This window comes from Lethenteron reissneri, chromosome 21 (assembly GCF_015708825.2).
Source record: "Lethenteron reissneri isolate LAM-NWPU_2019-01 chromosome 21, ASM1570882v1, whole genome shotgun sequence".
Lineage (NCBI taxonomy): Eukaryota > Metazoa > Chordata > Hyperoartia > Petromyzontiformes > Petromyzontidae > Lethenteron > Lethenteron reissneri.
This window is the reverse complement of record NC_083799.1, coordinates 18,773,020-18,793,999: the sequence shown is the minus strand read 5'-3', so window position 1 is coordinate 18,793,999 and position 20,980 is coordinate 18,773,020. Positions and strand designations below refer to the sequence as shown.

The window sequence follows — 20,980 nt, the reverse complement described above, 5'->3', positions numbered from 1 at the left end:
GATAAAAACACAGTCCCGGTAGAACAAATATAAAAGTTACAGAACAATGCCCATTTTTAGTTAACAGTTGTCTGATGCCTTGGTTTTGATTTGAGACCAATACACACCGTTTAATGTATGTGTGTATATAAAATATACACACACACATATAGCAGCCCTTGTATCAGTTCACTGCTGGATGAGAACCTCTCCTCACGCCCATATGTGCAAGCCGGAAGCATTGACGTGGGAGCATGGTGGGTTTCAGTACAGCAGTGCGTGTTGCTGCACGGCCTTCTTACGACAACGTAACCTCGCAACAGCCAAAGAGCAAGCAACCTGTTATGCACTGTGATTGCCCACCCACGCACTCACAATCAACGGCTCAAACCCGCTTAGCCGCTCGCGTGAGATCATTCAAAGGTGGTTCGGTCATAGTGGGCTTTGCCTGGTATAATGGGGATGGTTTTAGTTTTATTCGTATGTTTTTGGGTGATTTATTTGCCTTTTCTGTACTTTGCACTGGTATCGTGTGTTTTTTGTGTTGTATTGTTTGTTGTTGTAACGTTCTGACTCCGTACCCCTATGAGACACCATCTGTGCAAAAATAGATATATAGCTCATCGGATTCCTCCAATATAAATACATATTCTGATAGTGCTAATTGACGTCACGTTGTGAACCTCTATTCCCATGGACGTCGAGGAGGTGCCCCATACCCTGGCCTCACAAGGAGAAGGCAGTACAGCGAGTGGACTAATCTCCATCTATTTCAATCTGTACGGAGATTAGAACGTGGGTTTCCTATGTGAGCTCCTGTTTCTTCCCACATGCTTGCACTCACTGAGAAGTCGACTGAAAACATCTTTAAATACGTAAAATAAAATACAGTGCAGGACCCTCCTGAAAAAGTCATAGGTCTCAGCTTGGCTTTCCTGGTTCAATAAATAATTTATAAATATATAGTCTAGAGCAGTCGTTCTTAACCTCGGGTGAACCCATCCCCTGGGGGTGCGAGATATCCTTTCCGGGTGTGCGAGACATGCCGGATTTGTTTAGAAGGTAAATCATCCAAACACAAATCAAGCACGGGCACGTAAGTTACAACTTACTTTGTTTCATCAAACCTTATGTAGTTATTCACATTTTTGTTATATGATTAAAAACCTACAGGGGTGCAAGGCCCCAGTAAAGGTTAAGAACCCCGGGTCTAGATTGATATGGGTCAAAAAATCTGCCGAGGACGACATCCCGTTTTGCAATCGAGAGCTGGGGTTATTCCTTAACGAAGACACGAAGATAGACAGCGGTAGCAACGCACAAGCGGATACAATCTAAACATCACAAAAAAGCAGTGTCAGCACGAATCAAATTGCAATGCATTGGAAAAGCCATGGAAAAAAGTCATTACCGCAGCATATCACGAGCATCAAACCCGAGCTGCACGGTATTCAATGTTTTCATCCCTTATTATTTTTTTATCACAAATAGCGGCAAATGTAGAGGAATGCGTGACCGAGTGAACGCCTGGGCGGGTTAACCCCATGTGAGAGTTTAACTTGTTAATAACAATAGCGCAGTGGTGCGGCTTGTGGAAACGGGATACGTCGTCGGCTAGAAAGGGATGACGGGCCGGTGGGCGAGAGTAGCTCCCTGAGTGGAGTGGAGTGGACTAGAGGGCCAAAGGAGGGAAATGCGCCCAATAGGGAAACTACACCGTGGAGACGGAGCGTTAAGATCGGTTCGTGTTGCAGGTGGCTCGTTAGTTCACACCGACTTGGGGAGGCATTCATCCAATGGTGGATTTATCATGCCTGATGAGGATGATGACGGTGATTAAGATGATGATTACCAGTGAAACATCGTATTCATTTTGTAAATGTTGTGGATTTACTCTCCAACACACAGGTGGACTGAAGTATGAACTAATTGGCTGTGTCGGGTGGCTGTGTCGGGTGGTGGAGGGGTACGGCACATTTATACTTATGCGATCTAATCCAAAAACCTTAATTATTAATAAATTTGATCGCAAAAGCCTACGTGTTATAGATGATGATTATGCTGATGATTCCATGTCTATATTATAGCAATCACGTCGACCATGGTTACTCTCTTAGGGCTGACTTAATAGAAGTAAATTGTACTCTTTTCACAAACTACATTCACTGTTAATGGAATGTGTAGTGGATTCCACTGAGGCGCACACTCGAACTTGGGGGCAACACGGATCACCTGGCACCACGGGTTTTCATCCGAAGGGCCCCTAGGTGGGAAGTCCTGTGGTTTCCCGGTGCCAGGAGATTAGCCGACACCCCCCCAGGACAAATGACATTGTGGCCACCCTGCAGCCTGCAGCGTCCCCCAACAACCACAGCCTGCAGCGTCCCGAACAACCACAGCCTGCAGCGTCCCCCAACAACCACAGCCTGCAGCATCCCCAAACAAGCACAGCCTGCAACGTCCCCCAACAACCACAGCCTGCAGCATCCCCAAACAATCACAGCCTGCAACGTCCCCCAACAACCACAGCCTGCAGCGTCCCCCAACAATCACAGCCTGCAGCGTCCCCAAACAACCACAGCCTGCAGCGTCCCCCAACAACCACAGCCTGCAGCGTCCCCAAACAATCACAGCCTGCAGCGTCCCCCAACAACCACAGCCTGCAGCACCCCCCAACAACCACAGCCTGCAGCGTCCCCCAACAATCACAGCCTGCAGCGTCCCCAAACAATCACAGCCTGCAGCGTCCCCCAACAACCACAGCCTGCAGCGTCCCCAAACAATCACAGCCTGCAGCGTCCCCAACAACCACAGCCTGCAGCGTCCCCAAACAATCACAGCCTGCAGCGTCCCCGCACAACCACAGCCTGCAGCACCCCCGAACAACCACAGCCTGCAGCGTCCCCAAACAATCACAGCCAGCAGCGTCCCCAACAACCACAGCATGCAGCGTCCCCAAACAATCACAGCCTGCAGCGTCCCCGAACAACCACACCCTGCAGCACCCCCGAACAACCACAGCCTGCAGCACCCCCCAACAACCACAGCCTGCAGCGTCCCCAAACAACCACAGCCTGCAGCGTCCCCCAACAACCACAGCCTGCAGCACCCCCCAACAACCACAGCCTGCAGCGTCCCCCAACAATCACAGCCTGCAGCGTCCCCCAACAACCACAGCCTGCAGCGTCCCCGCACAACCACAGCCTGCAGCGTCCACAAACAACCACAGCCTGCAGCGTCCCCAAACAACCACAGCCTGCAGCGTCCCCAAACAGCCACAGCCTGCAGCGTCCCCAAACAACCACAGCCTGCAGCGTCCCCCAACAATCACAGCCTGCAGCGTCCCCCAACAATCACAGCCTGCAGCGTTCCCCAACAATCAGAGCCTGCAGCGTCCCCAAACAACCACAGCCTGCAGCGTCCCCCAACAATCACAGCCTGCAGCGTCCCCCAACAACCACAGCCTGCAGCGTCCCCCAACAATCACAGCCTGCAGCCCCCCCAACAACCACAGCCTGCAGCGTCCCCCAACAACCACAGCCTGCAGCCCCCCCAACAACCACAGCCTGCAGCGTCCCCCAACAACCACAGCCTGCAGCGTCCCCTAACAATCACAGCCTGCAGCGTCCCCCAACAATCACAGCCTGCAGCGTCCCCCAACAACCACAGCCTGCAGCGTCCCCTAACAATCACAGCCTGCAGCGTCCCCCAACAATCACAGCCTGCAGCGTCCCCCAACAACCACAGCCTGCAGCCCCCCCAACAACCACAGCCTGCAGCGTCCCCCAACAACCACAGCCTGCAGCGTCCCCTAACAATCACAGCCTGCAGCGTCCCCCAACAATCACAGCCTGCAGCGTCCCCCAACAACCACAGCCTGCAGCGTCCCCCAACAACCACAGCCTGCAGCGTCCCCCAACAACCACAGCCTGCAGCGTCCCCCAACAATCACAGCCTGCAGCGTCCCCCAACAACCACAGCCTGCAGCGTCCCCCAACAACCACAGCCTGCAGTGTCCCCCAACAATCACAGCCTGCAGCGTCCCCCAACAATCACAGCCTGCAGCGTCCCCGCACAAACACAGCCTGCAGCGTCCCCCAACAATCACAGCCTGCAGCGTCCCCCAACAATCACAGCCTGCGGCGTCCCCGCACAAACACAGCCTGCGGCGTCCCCCAACAACCACAGCCTGCAGCGTCCCCCAACAACCACAGCCTGCAGCGTCCCCCAACAAACACAGCCTGCAGCACCCCCCAACAACCACAGCCTGCAGCACCCCTAACAACCACAGCCTGCAGCGTCCCCCAACAATCACAGCGTGCAGCATCCCCCAACAACCACAGCCTGCAGCACCCCCCAACAACCACAGCCTGCAGCACCCCTAACAACCACAGCCTGCAGCGTCCCCCAACAACCACAGCCTGCAGCGTCCCCCAACAACCACAGCCTGCGGCGTCCTCCAACAACCACAGCCTGCGGCGTCCCCCAACAATCACAGCCTGCAGCACCCCCCAACAACTACAGCCTGCAGCGTCCCCCAACAACCACAGCCTGCAGCGTCCCCCAACAACCACAGCCTGCAGCACCCCCAACAACTACAGCCTGCAGCGTCCCCCAACAACCACAGCCTGCAGCGTCCCCGCACAACCACAGCCTGCAGCGTCCCCCAACAATCACAGCCCGCAGCGTCCCCCAACAATCACAGCCTGCAGCGTCCCCGCACAACCACAGCCTGCAGCGTCCCCCAACAACCACAGCCTGCAGCGTCCCCCAACAATCACAGCCCACAGCGTCCCCCAGCAATCACAGCCTGCAGCACCCCTAACAACCACAGCCTGCAGCGTCCCCCAACAACCACAGCCTGCAGCGTCCCCCAACAACCACAGCCTGCGGCGTCCTCCAACAACCACAGCCTGCGGCGTCCCCCAACAATCACAGCCTGCAGCACCCCCCAACAACTACAGCCTGCAGCGTCCCCCAACAACCACAGCCTGCAGCGTCCCCCAACAAACACAGCCTGCAGCACCCCCAACAACTACAGCCTGCAGCGTCCCCCAACAACCACAGCCTGCAGCGTCCCCGCACAACCACAGCCTGCAGCGTCCCCCAACAATCACAGCCCGCAGCGTCCCCCAACAATCACAGCCTGCAGCGTCCCCGCACAACCACAGCCTGCAGCGTCCCCCAACAACCACAGCCTGCAGCGTCCCCCAACAATCACAGCCCACAGCGTCCCCCAGCAATCACAGCCTGCAGCACCCCCAAACAACCACAGCCTGCAGCGTCCCCGCACAACCACAGCCTGCAGCGTCCCCCAACAATCACAGCCTGCAGCGTCCCCCAATAATCACAGCCTGCAGCACCCCCCAACAACCACAGCCTGCAGCGTCCCCGCACAACCACAGCCGGCAGCGTCCCCCAACAACCACAGCCTGCAGCGTCCCCCAACAATCACAGCCTGCAGCGTCCCCCAACAACCACAGCCTGCAGCGTCCCCCAACAACCACAGTGTGCAGCGTCCCCGCACAACCACAGCCGACAGCGTCCCCCAACAACCACAGCCTGCAGCGTCCCCCAACAACCACAGCCTGCAGCGTCCCCCAACAATCACAGCCTGCAGCGTCCCCCAACAATCACAGCCTGCAGCGTCCCCAACAACCACAGCCTGCAGCGTCCCCCAACAACCACAGCCTGCAGCGTCCCCCAAAAATCACAGCCTGCAGCGTCCCCAAACAACCACAGCCTGCAGCACCCCCCAACAACCACAGCCTGCAGCACCCCTAACAACCACAGCCTGCAGCGTCCCCGCACAACCACAGCCTGCAGCGTCCCCCAACAACCACAGCCTGCGGCGTCCTCCAACAACCACAGCCTGCGGCGTCCCCCAACAATCACAGCCTGCAGCACCCCCCAACAAATACAGCCTGCAGCGTCCCCCAACAACCACAGCCTGCAGCGTCCCCCAACAAACACAGCCTGCAGCACCCCCAACAACTACAGCCTGCAGCGTCCCCCAACAACCACAGCCTGCAGCGTCCCCGCACAACCACAGCCTGCAGCGTCCCCCAACAATCACAGCCCGCAGCGTCCCCCAACAATCACAGCCTGCAGCGTCCCCGCACAACCACAGCCTGCAGCGTCCCCCAACAACCACAGCCTGCAGCGTCCCCCAACAATCACAGCCCACAGCGTCCCCCAGCAATCACAGCCTGCAGCACCCCTAACAACCACAGCCTGCAGCGTCCCCCAACAACCACAGCCTGCAGCGTCCCCCAACAACCACAGCCTGCGGCGTCCTCCAACAACCACAGCCTGCGGCGTCCCCCAACAATCACAGCCTGCAGCACCCCCCAACAACTACAGCCTGCAGCGTCCCCCAACAACCACAGCCTGCAGCGTCCCCCAACAAACACAGCCTGCAGCACCCCCAACAACTACAGCCTGCAGCGTCCCCCAACAACCACAGCCTGCAGCGTCCCCGCACAACCACAGCCTGCAGCGTCCCCCAACAATCACAGCCCGCAGCGTCCCCCAACAATCACAGCCTGCAGCGTCCCCGCACAACCACAGCCTGCAGCGTCCCCCAACAACCACAGCCTGCAGCGTCCCCCAACAATCACAGCCCACAGCGTCCCCCAGCAATCACAGCCTGCAGCACCCCCAAACAACCACAGCCTGCAGCGTCCCCGCACAACCACAGCCTGCAGCGTCCCCCAACAATCACAGCCTGCAGCGTCCCCCAATAATCACAGCCTGCAGCACCCCCCAACAACCACAGCCTGCAGCGTCCCCGCACAACCACAGCCGGCAGCGTCCCCCAACAACCACAGCCTGCAGCGTCCCCCAACAATCACAGCCTGCAGCGTCCCCCAACAACCACAGCCTGCAGCGTCCCCCAACAACCACAGTGTGCAGCGTCCCCGCACAACCACAGCCGACAGCGTCCCCCAACAACCACAGCCTGCAGCGTCCCCCAACAACCACAGCCTGCAGCGTCCCCCAACAATCACAGCCTGCAGCGTCCCCCAACAATCACAGCCTGCAGCGTCCCCAACAACCACAGCCTGCAGCGTCCCCCAACAACCACAGCCTGCAGCGTCCCCCAAAAATCACAGCCTGCAGCGTCCCCAAACAACCACAGCCTGCAGCGTCCCCCAACAATCACAGCCTGCAACGTCCCCCAACAACCACAGCCTGCGGCGTCCCCGCACAACCACAGCCTGCCCCGTCCCCAAACAACCACAGCCTGCAGCGTCCCCAAACAACCACAGCCTGCAGCGTCCCCAACAACCACAGCCTGCAGCGTCCCCCAACAATCACAGCCTGCAGCGTCCCCCAACAATCACAGCCTGCAGCGTCCCCAACAAACACAGCCTGCAGCGTCCCCCAACAACCACAGCCTGCAGCGTCCCCCAAAAATCACAGCCTGCACCGTCCCCAACAACCACAGCCTGCAGCGTCCCCCAACAATCACAGCCTGCAGCGTCCCCAAACAACCACAGCCTGCAGCGTCCCCCAACAACCACAGCCTGCAGCGTCCCCCAACAATCACAGCCTGCAACGTCCCCCAACAACCACAGCCTGCAGCGTCCCCAAACAATCACAGCCTGCAGCGTCCCCAAACAATCACAGCCTGCAGCACCCCCCAACAATCACAGCCTGCAGCGTCCCCCAACAACCACAGCCTGCAGCGTCCCCCAACAACCACAGCCTGCAGCGTCCCCCAACAACCACAGCCTGCAGCAGCCCCCAACAACCACAGTCTGCAGCGTCCCCCAACAATCACAGCCTGCAGCGTCCCCCAACAACCACAGCCTGCAGCATCCCCCAACAACCACAGCCTGCAGCGTCCCCCAACAACCACAGCCTGCAGCGTCCCCAAACAACCACAGCCTGCAGCGTCCCCCAACAACCACAGCCTGCAGCGTCCCCCAACAACCACAGCCTGCAGCAGCCCCCAACAACCACAGCCTGCAGCGTCCCCCAACAACCACAGCCTGCGGCACCCCCCAACAACCACAGCCTGCAACGTCCCCCAACAACCACAGCCTGCAGCGTCCCCCAACAACCACAGTCTGCGGCACCCCCCAACAACCACAGCGTGCAGCACCCCCCAACAACCACAGCCTGCAGCGTCCCCCAACAACCACAGCCTGCAGCGTCCCCCAACAACCACAGCCTGCAGCGTCCCCCAACAACCACAGCCTGCAGCACCCCCCAACAACCACAGCCTGCAGCGTCCCCCAACAACCACAGTCTGCGGCACCCCCCAACAACCACAGCGTGCAGCACCCCCCAACAACCACAGCCTGCAGCGTCCCCCAACAACCACAGTCTGCAGCGTCCCCCAACAACCACAGCCTGCAGCGTCCCCCAACAACCACAGCCTGCAGCGTCCCCAACAACCACAGCCTGCAGCGTCCCCCAACAACCACAGCCTGCAGCGTCCCCCAACAACCACAGCCTGCAGCGTCCCCCAACAACCACAGCCTGCAGCGTCCCCCAACAACCACAGCCTGCAGCGTCCCCCAACAACCACAGCCTGCAGCGTCCCCCAACAACCACAGCGTGCAGCACCCCCCAACAACCACAGCCTGCAGCGTCCCCCAACAACCACAGCCTGCGGCACCCCCCAACAACCACAGCCTGCAGCGTCCCCCAACAACCACAGCCTGCAGCGTCCCCCAACCACCACAGCCTGCAGCGTCCCCCAACAACCACAGCCTGCAGCGTCCCCCAACAACCACAGCCTGCAGCATCCCCCAACAACCACAGCCTGCAGCGTCCCCCAACAATCACAGCCCACAGCGTCCCCCAGCAATCACAGCCTGCAGCACCCCCAAACAACCACAGCCTGCAGCGTCCCCGCACAACCACAGCCTGCAGCGTCCCCCAACAATCACAGCCTGCAGCGTCCCCCAATAACCACAGCCTGCTGCACCCCCCAACAACCACAGCCTGCAGCGTCCCCGCACAACCACAGCCGGCAGCGTCCCCCAACAACCACAGCCTGCAGCGTCCCCCAACAATCAAAGCCTGCAGCGTCCCCCAACAACCACAGCCTGCAGCGTCCCCCAACAACCACAGTGTGCAGCGTCCCCGCACAACCACAGCCGACAGCGTCCCCCAACAACCACAGCCTGCAGCGTCCCCCAACAACCACAGCCTGCAGCGTCCCCCAACAATCACAGCCTGCAGCGTCCCCCAACAATCACAGCCTGCAGCGTCCCCAACAACCACAGCCTGCAGCGTCCCCCAACAACCACAGCCTGCAGCGTCCCCCAACAATCACAGCCTGCAGCGTCCCCAAACAACCACAGCCTGCAGCGTCCCCCAACAATCACAGCCTGCAACGTCCCCCAACAACCACAGCCTGCGGCGTCCCCGCACAACCACAGCCTGCCCCGTCCCCAAACAACCACAGCCTGCAGCGTCCCCAAACAACCACAGCCTGCAGCGTCCCCAACAACCACAGCCTGCAGCGTCCCCCAACAATCACAGCCTGCAGCGTCCCCCAACAATCACAGCCTGCAGCGTCCCCAACAAACACAGCCTGCAGCGTCCCCCAACAACCACAGCCTGCAGCGTCCCCCAAAAATCACAGCCTGCAGTGTCCCCAAACAACCACAGCCTGCAGCGTCCCCCAACAATCACAGCCTGCAACGTCCCCCAACAACCACAGCCTGCAGCGTCCCCGCACAATCACAGCCTGCACCGTCCCCAACAACCACAGCCTGCAGCGTCCCCCAACAATCACAGCCTGCAGCGTCCCCAAACAACCACAGCCTGCAGCGTCCCCCAACAACCACAGCCTGCAGCGTCCCCCAACAATCACAGCCTGCAACGTCCTCCAACAACCACAGCCTGCAGCGTCCCCAAACAATCACAGCCTGCAGCGTCCCCAAACAATCACAGCCTGCAGCACCCCCCAACAACCACAGCCTGCAGCGTCCCCCAACAACCACAGCCTGCAGCGTCCCCCAACAACCACAGCCTGCAGCGTCCCCCAACAACCACAGCCTGCAGCAGCCCCCAACAACCACAGTCTGCAGCGTCCCCCAACAATCACAGCCTGCAGCGTCCCCCAACAACCACAGCCTGCAGCATCCCCCAACAACCACAGCCTGCAGCGTCCCCCAACAACCACAGCCTGCAGCGTCCCCAAACAACCACAGCCTGCAGCGTCCCCCAACAACCACAGCCTGCAGCATCCCCCAACAACCACAGCCTGCAGCGTCCCCCAACAATCACAGCCTGCAGCGTCCCCCAACAACCACAGCGTGCAGCACCCCCCAACAACCACAGCCTGCAGCGTCCCCCAACAACCACAGCCTGCAGCGTCCCCCAACAACCACAGCCTGCAGCACCCCCCAACAACCACAGCCTGCAGCGTCCCCCAACAACCACAGCCTGCAGCGTCCCCCAGCAACCACAGCCTGCAGCGTCCCCCAACAACCACAGCGTGCAGCACCCCCCAACAACCACAGCCTGCAGCGTCCCCCAACAACCACAGCCTGCAGCGTCCCCCAACAACCACAGCCTGCAGCGTCCCCCAACAACCACAGCGTGCAGCAGCCCCCAACAACCACAGCCTGCAGCGTCCCCCAACAACCACAGCCTGCGGCGTCCTCCAACAACCACAGCCTGCAGCGTCCCCAACAACCACATCCTGCAGCGTCCCCCAACAACCACAGCCTGCAGCGTCCCCCAACAACCACATCCTGCAGCGTCCCCCAACAACCACAGCCTGCAGCGTCCCCCAACAATCACAGCCTGCAGCGTCCCCCAACAACCACAGCCTGCAGCGTCCCCAACAACCACATCCTGCAGCGTCCCCCAACAACCACAGCCTGCAGCGTCCCCCAACAACCACAGCCTGCAGCGTCCCCCAACAACCACAGCCTGCAGCGTCCCCAACAACCACATCCTGCAGCGTCCCCCAACAACCACAGCCTGCAGCGTCCCCCAACAACCACAGCCTGCAGCGTCCCCCAACAACCACAGCGTGCAGCAGCCCCCAACAACCACAGCCTGCAGCGTCCCCCAACAACCACAGCCTGCAGCGTCCCCCAACAACCACATCCTGCAGCGTCCCCCAACAACCACAGCCTGCAGCGTCCCCCAACAATCACAGCCTGCAGCGTCCCCCAACAACCACAGCCTGCAGCGTCCCCCAACAACCACAGCCTGCAGCGTCCCCAACAACCACAGCCTGCAGCGTCCCCCAACAACCACAGCCTGCAGCGTCCCCCAACAACCACAGCCTGCAGCGTCCCCCAACAACCACAGCCTGCGGCAGCCCCAAACAGACTGGTCAAGTAAATCCTTACGATCCACTCGCTCAGCGTGAGGTGGGCCTTCATCCAGCAGTGGATTTAAGCACAAAAAAACTCGAGTACTAATGTAATGGACAGAGCACGGCTCTCCCTCAGGGCAGCAGTGGAGACAGTGCGGCTCTCCTTCAGGGCAGCAGTGGAGAGCACTGGGGTCCCTCAGGGCAGCAGAGGACGGAGCACGGCTCTGCCTCACTCTCACTCACCCGTCTCCTCTGAGCTGCATGCGATTGTGTGTGAGTGAGTGAGCCGTGTGTGAGTGGATCGACCGTCAGCTTCCTCACTCTCACTCACTCGTCTCCTCTGAGCTGCATGCGATTGTGTGTGAGTGAGTGTGAGTGAGCTGTGTGTATATGAGTGACCTGTGTGTGTGAGTGAGCTGTGTGTGTGAGTGAGCTGTGTGAGTATGAGTGAGCTGTGTGTATGAGTGAGCTGTGTGAGTATGAGTGAGCTGTGTGTATGAGTGAGCTGTGTGAATGTGAGTGAGCTGTGTGTATGAGTGAGCTGTGTGTATATGAGTGACCTGTGTGTGTGAGTGAGCTGTGTGTGTGAGTGAGCTGTGTGAGTATGAGTGAGCTGTGTGTATGAGTGAGCTGTGTGAGTATGAGTGAGCTGTGTGTATGAGTGAGCTGTGTGTATGAGTGAGCTGTGTGAATGTGAGTGAGCTGTGTGTATGAGTGAGCTGTGTGAGTATGAGTGAGCTGTGTGTATGAGTGAGCTGTGTGTATGAGTGAGCTGTGTGTATGAGTGAGCTGTGTGAGTATGAGTGAGCTGTGTGTATGAGTGAGCTGTGTGTATGAGTGATCTGTGTGAGTATGAGTGAGCTGTGTGTATGAGTGAGCTGTGTGAGTATGAGTGAGCTGTGTGTATGAGTGAGCTGTGTGTATGAGTGAGCTGTGTGAGTATGAGTGAGCTGTGTGTATGAGTGAGCTGTGTGTATGAGTGAGCTGTGTGTATGAGTGAGCTGTGTGTATGAGTGAGCTGTGTGAGTATGAGTGAGCTGTGTGTATGAGTGAGCTGTGTGTATGAGTGATCTGTGTGAGTATGAGTGAGCTGTGTGTATGAGTGAGCTGTGTGAGTATGAGTGAGCTGTGTGAGTATGAGTGAGCTGTGTATATGAGTGAGCTGTGTGAGTATGAGTGATCTGTGTGAGTATGAGTGAGCTGTGTGTATGAGTGAGCTGTGTGAGTATGAGTGAGCTGTGTGTATGAGTGAGCTGTGTGTATGAGTGAGTTGTGTGTATGAGTGAGCTGTGTGTATGAGTGAGCTGTGTGAGTGTGAGTGAGCTGTGTGTATATGAGTGAGCTGTGTGTGAGTGGATCGACCGTCAGCTTTCCGTGGCTGCGTCTCCGGCGCTGTGGCCGTGATGTTGCTGCTTCTCGGGCCTCCGAGGTGCGGGGCACACCACAACAACACGTAGTGGGCAGCTCGCGGTCACGTGACGCACTTCAACCAATCCGGGGGCGTACATGTTTTGGAGGGGCGCACCTCTGGTTGGCTGCTTGCTCGCGGTCACGTGATGCACTTCAACCAATCCGGGGGCGTTAATCACAGTCACAGAATGACAGATCTGGGCTATTATCTTTGTGTATATGCAAATTGTTTTTAGTATATATTTTTTAAATGGTCATCAGGAATTATTAGGAAACATGTGCCATATATGATTCTCATCAGGCTCCAGTTCACAACTATTGTCTCATTTATCTCTCTGGCCTCTCTATTTATATGATATACAGATGGTCCATTGCCCGAAATGCTGCCTGTTATATACTCTTCCTTTGACGAATGTGTAAACTTTTTTTCACCTTAAACCTGGAGCCGTGGTCTATCCACTGCTCGATGAAGGCCTCTTTGCAATCCCATAACCATCTCTCGCGGCCCTGTGACGTCAGGGATCATCTCGCACCCGTACACATGTGGAGCTGACCCCCAGCGTCTCCAACTCCGGCGTGAGATGTGCATGCGCGGAATCTCGCGCTTAGGAGGAATTCATCACAGCACTTACGATGCATATGTGGTTTCTCCTGCTCGCGCCTCCGAGTCGTCCCTTCTCTCTCTCTTTCCGAGTCATCCCCTCTGTGTCTATCTCTGAGTTGTCCCTTCTCTCTGCGTCTCTACGAGAGTGATGAGCGGACACTACGCGGCGGCGGCAAGGTGTTACAAGTTTAAGTGTGTATTCTTACTTATATTGCAAACTAAGGAAATGTATAACGTAAGATACTTTACGTAGCCGACCACAAGTGGTAATTTGGGGGCAGCTACCTCCCCCTCTATTTCCTGGGGGGAGGGGTGGGTGGGTGAGAGGGGGGCCCAATTGAGTCAAATTCCATGGGTGGGTGCATGGCATGCGAGAAGAAACGGGAATACCAGGGGAAGCCCCAAGCGTGAATCACCTTCCTTTCTGAGCACTTACAGCTTACTCGACGCGAGCATCAGCGTGACCGGTTGGGTTGACAAACTTATCTCCCTTCTCTCCCTACATGCGGAATCGTTGTCGCGCTCGCGTGGACGATCGAGTGGGAACGTGAGCGGTCATGGGATTACTCCACCAAAGAACGATGGCTTTGCCCATTAGATGTACGTGGTATCTTAATGTATTTTCCATCATAATTGTTTGTTGTCCTTCCTCCGCACCTCTGGTTAGCACGGTTTGGCTACGTACGGTGTGAAAGAGGTTCAACATACATCATCACCACCATAATCATCAACATCATCGATGAGGTCGGCGTTATAACGGGCAGGTTCCCGTTGACAAGATCATTTTGCGGGGTAGCCAGGATATGGCAGCATAGCAAATGCATCTTGAGTCTGTCTTTGCGGCGCTGGGGCGGATTATACCCCTCGTGCACGTAGGTATGCCGGTTCCCTTCACCCGCACGCGAAGCCAAACAATCATTAATAATAACAACAAAAACTGTCAAGCATCGCAATGCTGCAGAAAGTGCTTAAAATAATAATCTTGAAACTCAGCGCAGCGGTTCCTGGATAGATAGATTACTATTATTACCACCGTTAATATCTAATCCAATTCAGAATCATCAGACCGAGAGTGACTGTGACCGCACACGTGGGCGTCGGGACGACGTTGGTGCCTGCGTGTGAAATTGTTTAATGAGAGAGCGCCATACAATGGGTGCCAAAGGATAACCGGGTACAGGCACTATTGTGTAATTGGCATCCAATCCTAAGAGGGAATAACATCTGGGCCAAAGGTGACGGGCAGAGTCGGGAAGGATGCTTCGGGAACCATCGGGAAGTTTCTTCGAGGGGGTCGTGGCTAGAGGCGGAGCGTAGCTCCGCCGGGGTGAATATAAGCAGAGGCAGGGGAGGAGGGGACTCGTGGTCGGAGTGGGGAGCCTTGGGTCCGGACTGCGGCGCTGCTCGTCAACTCCTCTCTGCGCCACCGGAGCTGTGCAGTAACCACAGTTAATAAAGAAACTCTGACAAAGATCGTCGTGGAAGTCGTTTATTACAATTGTAACTCCATCCCAGCACCGCGCTCCCCCCAAGCTCATCGGACCTCCCTCGCTCCCTCCGTCCCTCCCTCTCCTCCGCGCTCCCCATAACAGCGGCACTCCACTGCACTCGCCGCACCACTCAATGCCCACCGCTCGCTCGCCACGCCACGGTGCAGGCGAGTCTCCCTGTAAATAGCCGCGCGCGGTCAGTCGACCTCTGCTCTCGTCTCCTCTCCCGACGACGAATCACTGCAACGAGGACAGCGATGAAAGAACGGAGAGAGCCCCCCAACTGACCACTCTGAAGGAGGCGGGGGGGGGGGCTGCGTAGGAGGGGGGGGGTATTGTCTGGTAAGAGCTGGTGCGAACACGCACGCACACGCACTGGCCTCATTACAACGATGGGGTAAAGTTCTCTCCGCGTTATGTAATACGATACGTGATGTCAGCTAGCTGGCTCTCAAAATGTGCTCTATGGTGCCCAGATATATATTTACAGTGTGTATACTCGTCACGCCTCTGAGTAGATCGCTGGCGTTGTTTTATGCTCATTTCAGCAGTTCGCTTTCAATGGTTTGCGCCAATTATCCTACTTTTATTCTTGTGCTTAATCGTCTACATTACCACTTTAGTCTCAATGGGTAAACCCGCGTGGTTTAACGGTCAAGTTAATGTTGATCTGCGTCTATACGCGTGCCAGTTATAAGGGGCCGTCCATAAATGACGTCACGCACCTAGGGGGGGGGGGGGGTCAGACATTTGTGACGATGTGTGACATCACATAAAAATGCGCAACTTTAAATAAATATAGACAACACGTTCTACTTAATTAAATAGACTTTTTAATACATGTTTTCTCCTACAACATCAAAGTGTAGCGCCACATTAAATACGCACTACAATAACAATAGTTTAAAACGATTTGAAGCATGTTTTTTTTTTGGGGGGGGGGGGGTCTGACTTTTCGTGACGCCGTCTGACGAAAATCGTCCAAAATCGCGTGACGTAATTTATGGACGGGACCCTAAGCACACCTGTTCGAGTCATGCTCACCAAAATGCGTGCCGTGTTCGTGCAGTCCCGCGGGAGCGTCGCTATGCGTAGCGCAACGTGCGCTTTCATAATTGTTTTTACCCGTACGCAAGCAAACTGAACGCGTGTTATATAAATACTGAACACCTCCCCCCCCCCTCACCTCGACGCTTTCATTCAATAGTTACGCATGATGACTCAGACGCTGAATAAATGCAAGTTATGGACATTAATATTGATTTGGCAACCAGTGCCATTTTACCCAGGACCGTCAATTAATTCCCCCGGGGACGCTGCTCGTCCGAGCGAAGGGTGAACCTCACTGTCCTTTTGGCATTTAAACAGAGGGGGTGAGGGGGGAGGGCAGTGAAGTCTCCACCTTCATTCGCACTCCTCATCCGAGGCTTGGCTTTTGCGCGACGCGCTATTCGAGCGCCGCGTGGGTGTTCCTCTCGTCTGCTTCAGCTCGCTGCGGCAGTGCCACCGGGCGGCCATGGAGGATTGGACGGGAAGAGGAGAAGGCGAACGAGGATGAGGCGCACCGATTTCAAGAAGCTGAGTGGCCGCCGTTGTTCCCGCGGTGTTTCCATGATGAACGCACCGCGTGTCCACGCATTGACTATCACCGTCGCCTTGTTCTCGACACTTTAAAAGCAGACGACTCTATTAACAAAATTAATAATCGTAATTACAGTCGAGTGGTGGTCTCCGTGGCCTATGCCATTGATGCCACCGCATCTCGCCATCGCTTCCTTCTGCCCCAATCGCGCATCTGTTCCACAGTCGTCAACCCGGTCGACTGTGCTCCCACGCCTTCACAGTTTCATCACCATCATCATTACCACCACTACCCACCCGGCTTTGGCTCTTCCACCTCCGATTCGTAACTTAACAAGGCGCACGTGCTCATCACTCACCCAATCACACCCGAATGCAATCATGAGCGGCCTGGACTGCACGGCTATCGAGTCGTTCCTTGACAATCACCCGGATGTGTTCGAGGACTACCTCCTGCGCAAAGGCACCTGCAGCTCCGTGGAGAAGTGGCTCAAGCTACACAACCAGGCGGCCGCGCAGCAGCAGTCGCCACCACTGCCACCACTACCATCGCCGCGTGTCCCGCTCCTGCCCAAGTCTCCCTGCAGCCCAGGCAGGGCACTGGCGCCTCCTCCTCCTCCTCCGCAGGTCGGCGAGACAACTCCCACTCCGTCCGAGGAGTTCAGCAGGGCGCTGTCCATGACGTTGGACGGCGCCCTGCAGAAGCGCGCGTCGCAGAAAGAGCTGCGCCGCTGCTTCGCGCGCTCCAAAGCGATGACGGTGCACAGGACGTATGACGAGCAGGCGAACCCGCGCGAGCAGGAGTCCCTCTCGAGCGTGCGGCGCAGGGCGCTGTTCCGCAAGGCAAGCTCCCTGCCGCCCAGCACGGCGCACATCCTGAGCGCCCTGCTGGAGTCGCGTGTGAGCTTGCCGCAGTACGCCAGCGCCGCCATCGACTGCAAGTTCCGCCTGAAGGAGAGCAACGAGCACGAGTTCTTTCTCGAGATGGTCAAAGATATCTCCAACGACCTGGACCTCGCCAACCTGAGCCGCAAGATCCTCGTCAACGTGTGCATCATGGTGGAGGCGGAGCGCTGCTCGCTCTTCCTGGTGGAGGGCCCGCCGCGCAAGAGGACCCTCGTGTCAAGGCTCTACGACGTGCGCGCCAGCTCCGCGTTCTTCCCGTGCGGCAGGTGGGGGGAGACCTCGAGCGAGGTGCGGGTGCCCTGGGGCAGTGGCATCATTGGCTACGTGGCGGAGCACGGGGAGACGGTCAACATCCCGGACGCTTACGAGGTAACAGTGGCGGTGGTGCTGGCGGTTAAAGTAGCGGCGATGGCGTTGGTGGTCGTCGTGGTGGCGTTGACGGTGGAAGTGGTGATGATCATGGTATTGGTGGTGGTGGTAGTGATGACATTGATGGTGGTAGTGGTGGTAGTGATGACATTGATGGTGGTAGTGGTGACATTGTTGGTGGTCGTGGTGGCACTGGTGGTGATTGTGTTGATAGTATTATTCGTGGTGGCAGTGATGGCATCAGCGGTGGTAGTGATGACATTAGTGGTGGTGTGGTTAAGAATGCCATCCGTCCTGCTTTTCGCAGGATCGTCCTCTCTTTTAAGATAGGTGTTATGAGCAAATCTGTGCGTTTTAAGCGTTCAACCTGAAAAGTCGCGGTTATTGTCAGTTGCATGCAATCCTCGCCTCTTTCGCTTTTGTGAGATATTCTTCCCGTGATACGTCCCTTTTTATTTGTACCTCAGGGGTGGCAACCCCGGTGGTGATGGTGTTGGTGAGCTCTCATCTTTTTTCCCATGTTAATTGTCCGTGACTCTACTCACCACCAGGTCGAATGGTGAGGCGGCCGGGTGGTTCACGGGTCAGAGACACTGCTTGGCTACTACTGAGATCCTGAGTCCAATTACGGATAGAACCCTCCCCCCCCCTGCACACACATGACCACAAAACCACTTTTAACTTCGTTTTCTATTTAATTAGAATAAATGCCAGCTCTGAGGATGTAACATTTTTAGTTTGATAAACAGAATCAGATTATTTATTTATATTGGAGGAATCCGAAGAGCGATGGAGCTCTTTTGCACGTGCCGAACAATGTTGGCATGGCAGGTAAACGGTGTTGCCCCTTGTGTGGACAGAAACCCGTGACTGAGGTGACCTCAGAAGTAGTTATGATGGAACGTCATCTATGGGGATGGCAGGTGGGGAGGAGGAAATTGGGGGTAGGGAGTGGTTATCAGCTCCACGCTTATTTGATATTTGTAAAAAAATATGTAATTTCAGCCAAAATTGAAAACAAACTTACGTGCGCGTGTAAATATATATTTTTTTACACGATGTATTTTTGTGCCGATGCCATTTGGCAGCATACGAGGAGATCCAGTGTGTTAAACACATGTCACGAGGCGTGAAACTCGTGCGTCGCTTGCGTTCTGCTCCGGCATGAGAGCGGCATGCGGGTGAGGAGCAGCTTCCCTTGTGACCACGCTTTACTACGTACGGTGCGAAAGAAGTTAAACACAGACACAGACACATACATACTGGGAGAAGCCAGAGTGTCGCCAGCTCCCTGACACATTCAACGACACGGAGTTTGAATCATTCCCATTTACTTTATAAACTATCAACTATTTTTTTTTTTTTAACAGGTAAGGCCCACTGAGCTATATAGCTCTTTTTTCAGAAGCGACTTTGCTACAAATGATAGCCCAATAAAGTGGCTTATCATGTGGACATTTCTAGGAGCTAAATATTCTAAACGCAAGTTGATCCTGAATGTGGAGGGAAAACCCGGAGGACCCGGAGAAAAATCCACGCGACTACGGGGAGATAGAGAGAACATGCAAACTCCAAATATACAGGAGGCGTCAGGGTCGGGATCGATGAAACCATGCCAATTCGCACCCACAAAGGGCCGGCTTCTCTATCGGCGCACGGGTGTCGCTCTGCACCGCATCGCCTGCACCATCGTTTGCTGGTAAAGCTGCAACCCTGATATTACTTGGTCATGCTACCGCGAGAGGGAACTCTTACAAAGCCCCTCGAGTTTACATTTTGACTTAAAACTTTGGTGACTGCCAAAAAATTATATTCTTTGGTTCTTTAGGTAAAGTCACGTAGATAGAAAAAAAATAATGAAATAAAGTTAATAATAAAAACAATACTGTAGCCTAGATCTTAATCGGAGTGAGTGTACTCACAGTCTATAATGTAGACTGTAGCCTGAAAAAAAAGACACGACGTTTCGATCGCATCACAAGCGGTCGTGTGCTGAGCATTAGACCACTGTGACAGTATCCCCAGCGTTTACTCTTCTTCTTCCACGCGTGTGTCCCACTCATGTGAGGTCCGCTGTCCTTGCCAACCTCCACGCTGCCCTGTCCTGCAGCATCTCTCTTTCCGCTCTCGGGCCACCGTGTCCGATTGCACCACATCCCCCCCCCGCCCCTCCTCTTCTTCAGCTTTCCTCTTGATTTCTTTCCTTCCCACTTGCATCACTTGCACCTTCTGACCCACATAATTTTCCTGTTGTCTCTCCACATAACGGAACTACACCAGAGCCTTTTCTCTCTCATCTTCTCTGTAATTTATACCACCTTGGGTCTTCCTCTCACTTCTTAATTTCTCATCCTGTCGTTCATTGTTAAACCCAACATCCACCGCAACATCCTCATCTCTCCGACTTCCATCGATTGGTTCTCCCTCTTTCTTTTGCCCCAGCACTCGGCCCCATACAACAGCACCATCCTCACCACCGTCGTGTACTATACACTACACTATACACCAGAGGTGGGACAAAGTCATTGTTATGCAAGTCCAAGTCGAGTCTGAAGTCATCAAATTCATGACTCGAGTCTGACTCGAGTCCAAGTCACATGACTCGAGTCCACCCTCTGCTATACACTCCTATACACTACACACTTTTACCTTCAACTAAACTGGGGCCCTCTTATCGCACACCACACAAGTCATCTCTCGCAATTTCAGCCATCTAGCCCTTATTCTTAGGTTTTTTCGGTAAAGTCACGTAGGTAAAACATCAAAATTAATAAAAATAAAATAAAATAAAGATCACGACGTTTCGGAGGCAACACAAGTCTCCGTCATCAGGTGGGGCCGTCACAGCCAGATTAGCTGTTTTAATTAATTTTGATGTTTTACCTACGTGACTTTACCGAAAAAACCTAAGAATATGAATCCTTGCAGTCACGAAAGCTTCAAATCTACATCTAGCCCTTGTTCTTGTTCTCATTTCTCCTTTTAGTGAACCATCAGCACACATTGTTGCACCCAGGTACTTAAACTCATTCGTCTTCATTAACTGGTCACTTCCATTTTTCGATTTAAAGCTTTGGTGACCGCAGGGATTCATCTTCTTGGTTCTTTCGGTAAAGTCACATTCTACGTGACTTTACCGAAAGAACCAAGAAAATGGTCACTTCCAATTTGCAATCCTTCTGCATTATTTCCACTGAAATTTGCCACCACGTACTGCGTCTTTGTCCGACTGATCCTCAACCCATTCTCTTCATCTTTTGCACCCAGATCTTCAAATCATCTTCCACTACCACTCTACTCTCACTGCATAGCACAATGTCGTCAGCAAACAGCATACACCAGGGG

At 55.6% G+C, this 20,980-nt stretch overlaps 1 protein-coding gene across 1 annotated transcript in view; it reads left to right on the top strand.

Annotated features, from left to right (window-relative positions):
* The first annotated feature begins 16,328 nt into the window (after nucleotides 1–16,328).
* The window catches only part of PDE11A (phosphodiesterase 11A), an 89,949-nt gene continuing 85,297 nt past the window's right edge, over nucleotides 16,329–20,980 (top strand). The window contains exon 1 of the mRNA XM_061555284.1: nucleotides 16,329–17,635. Within this exon, the coding sequence (XP_061411268.1) occupies nucleotides 16,520–17,635 (1,116 nt within the window). The 5' untranslated portion in view covers nucleotides 16,329–16,519. The remainder of the gene's footprint in view (nucleotides 17,636–20,980) is intronic.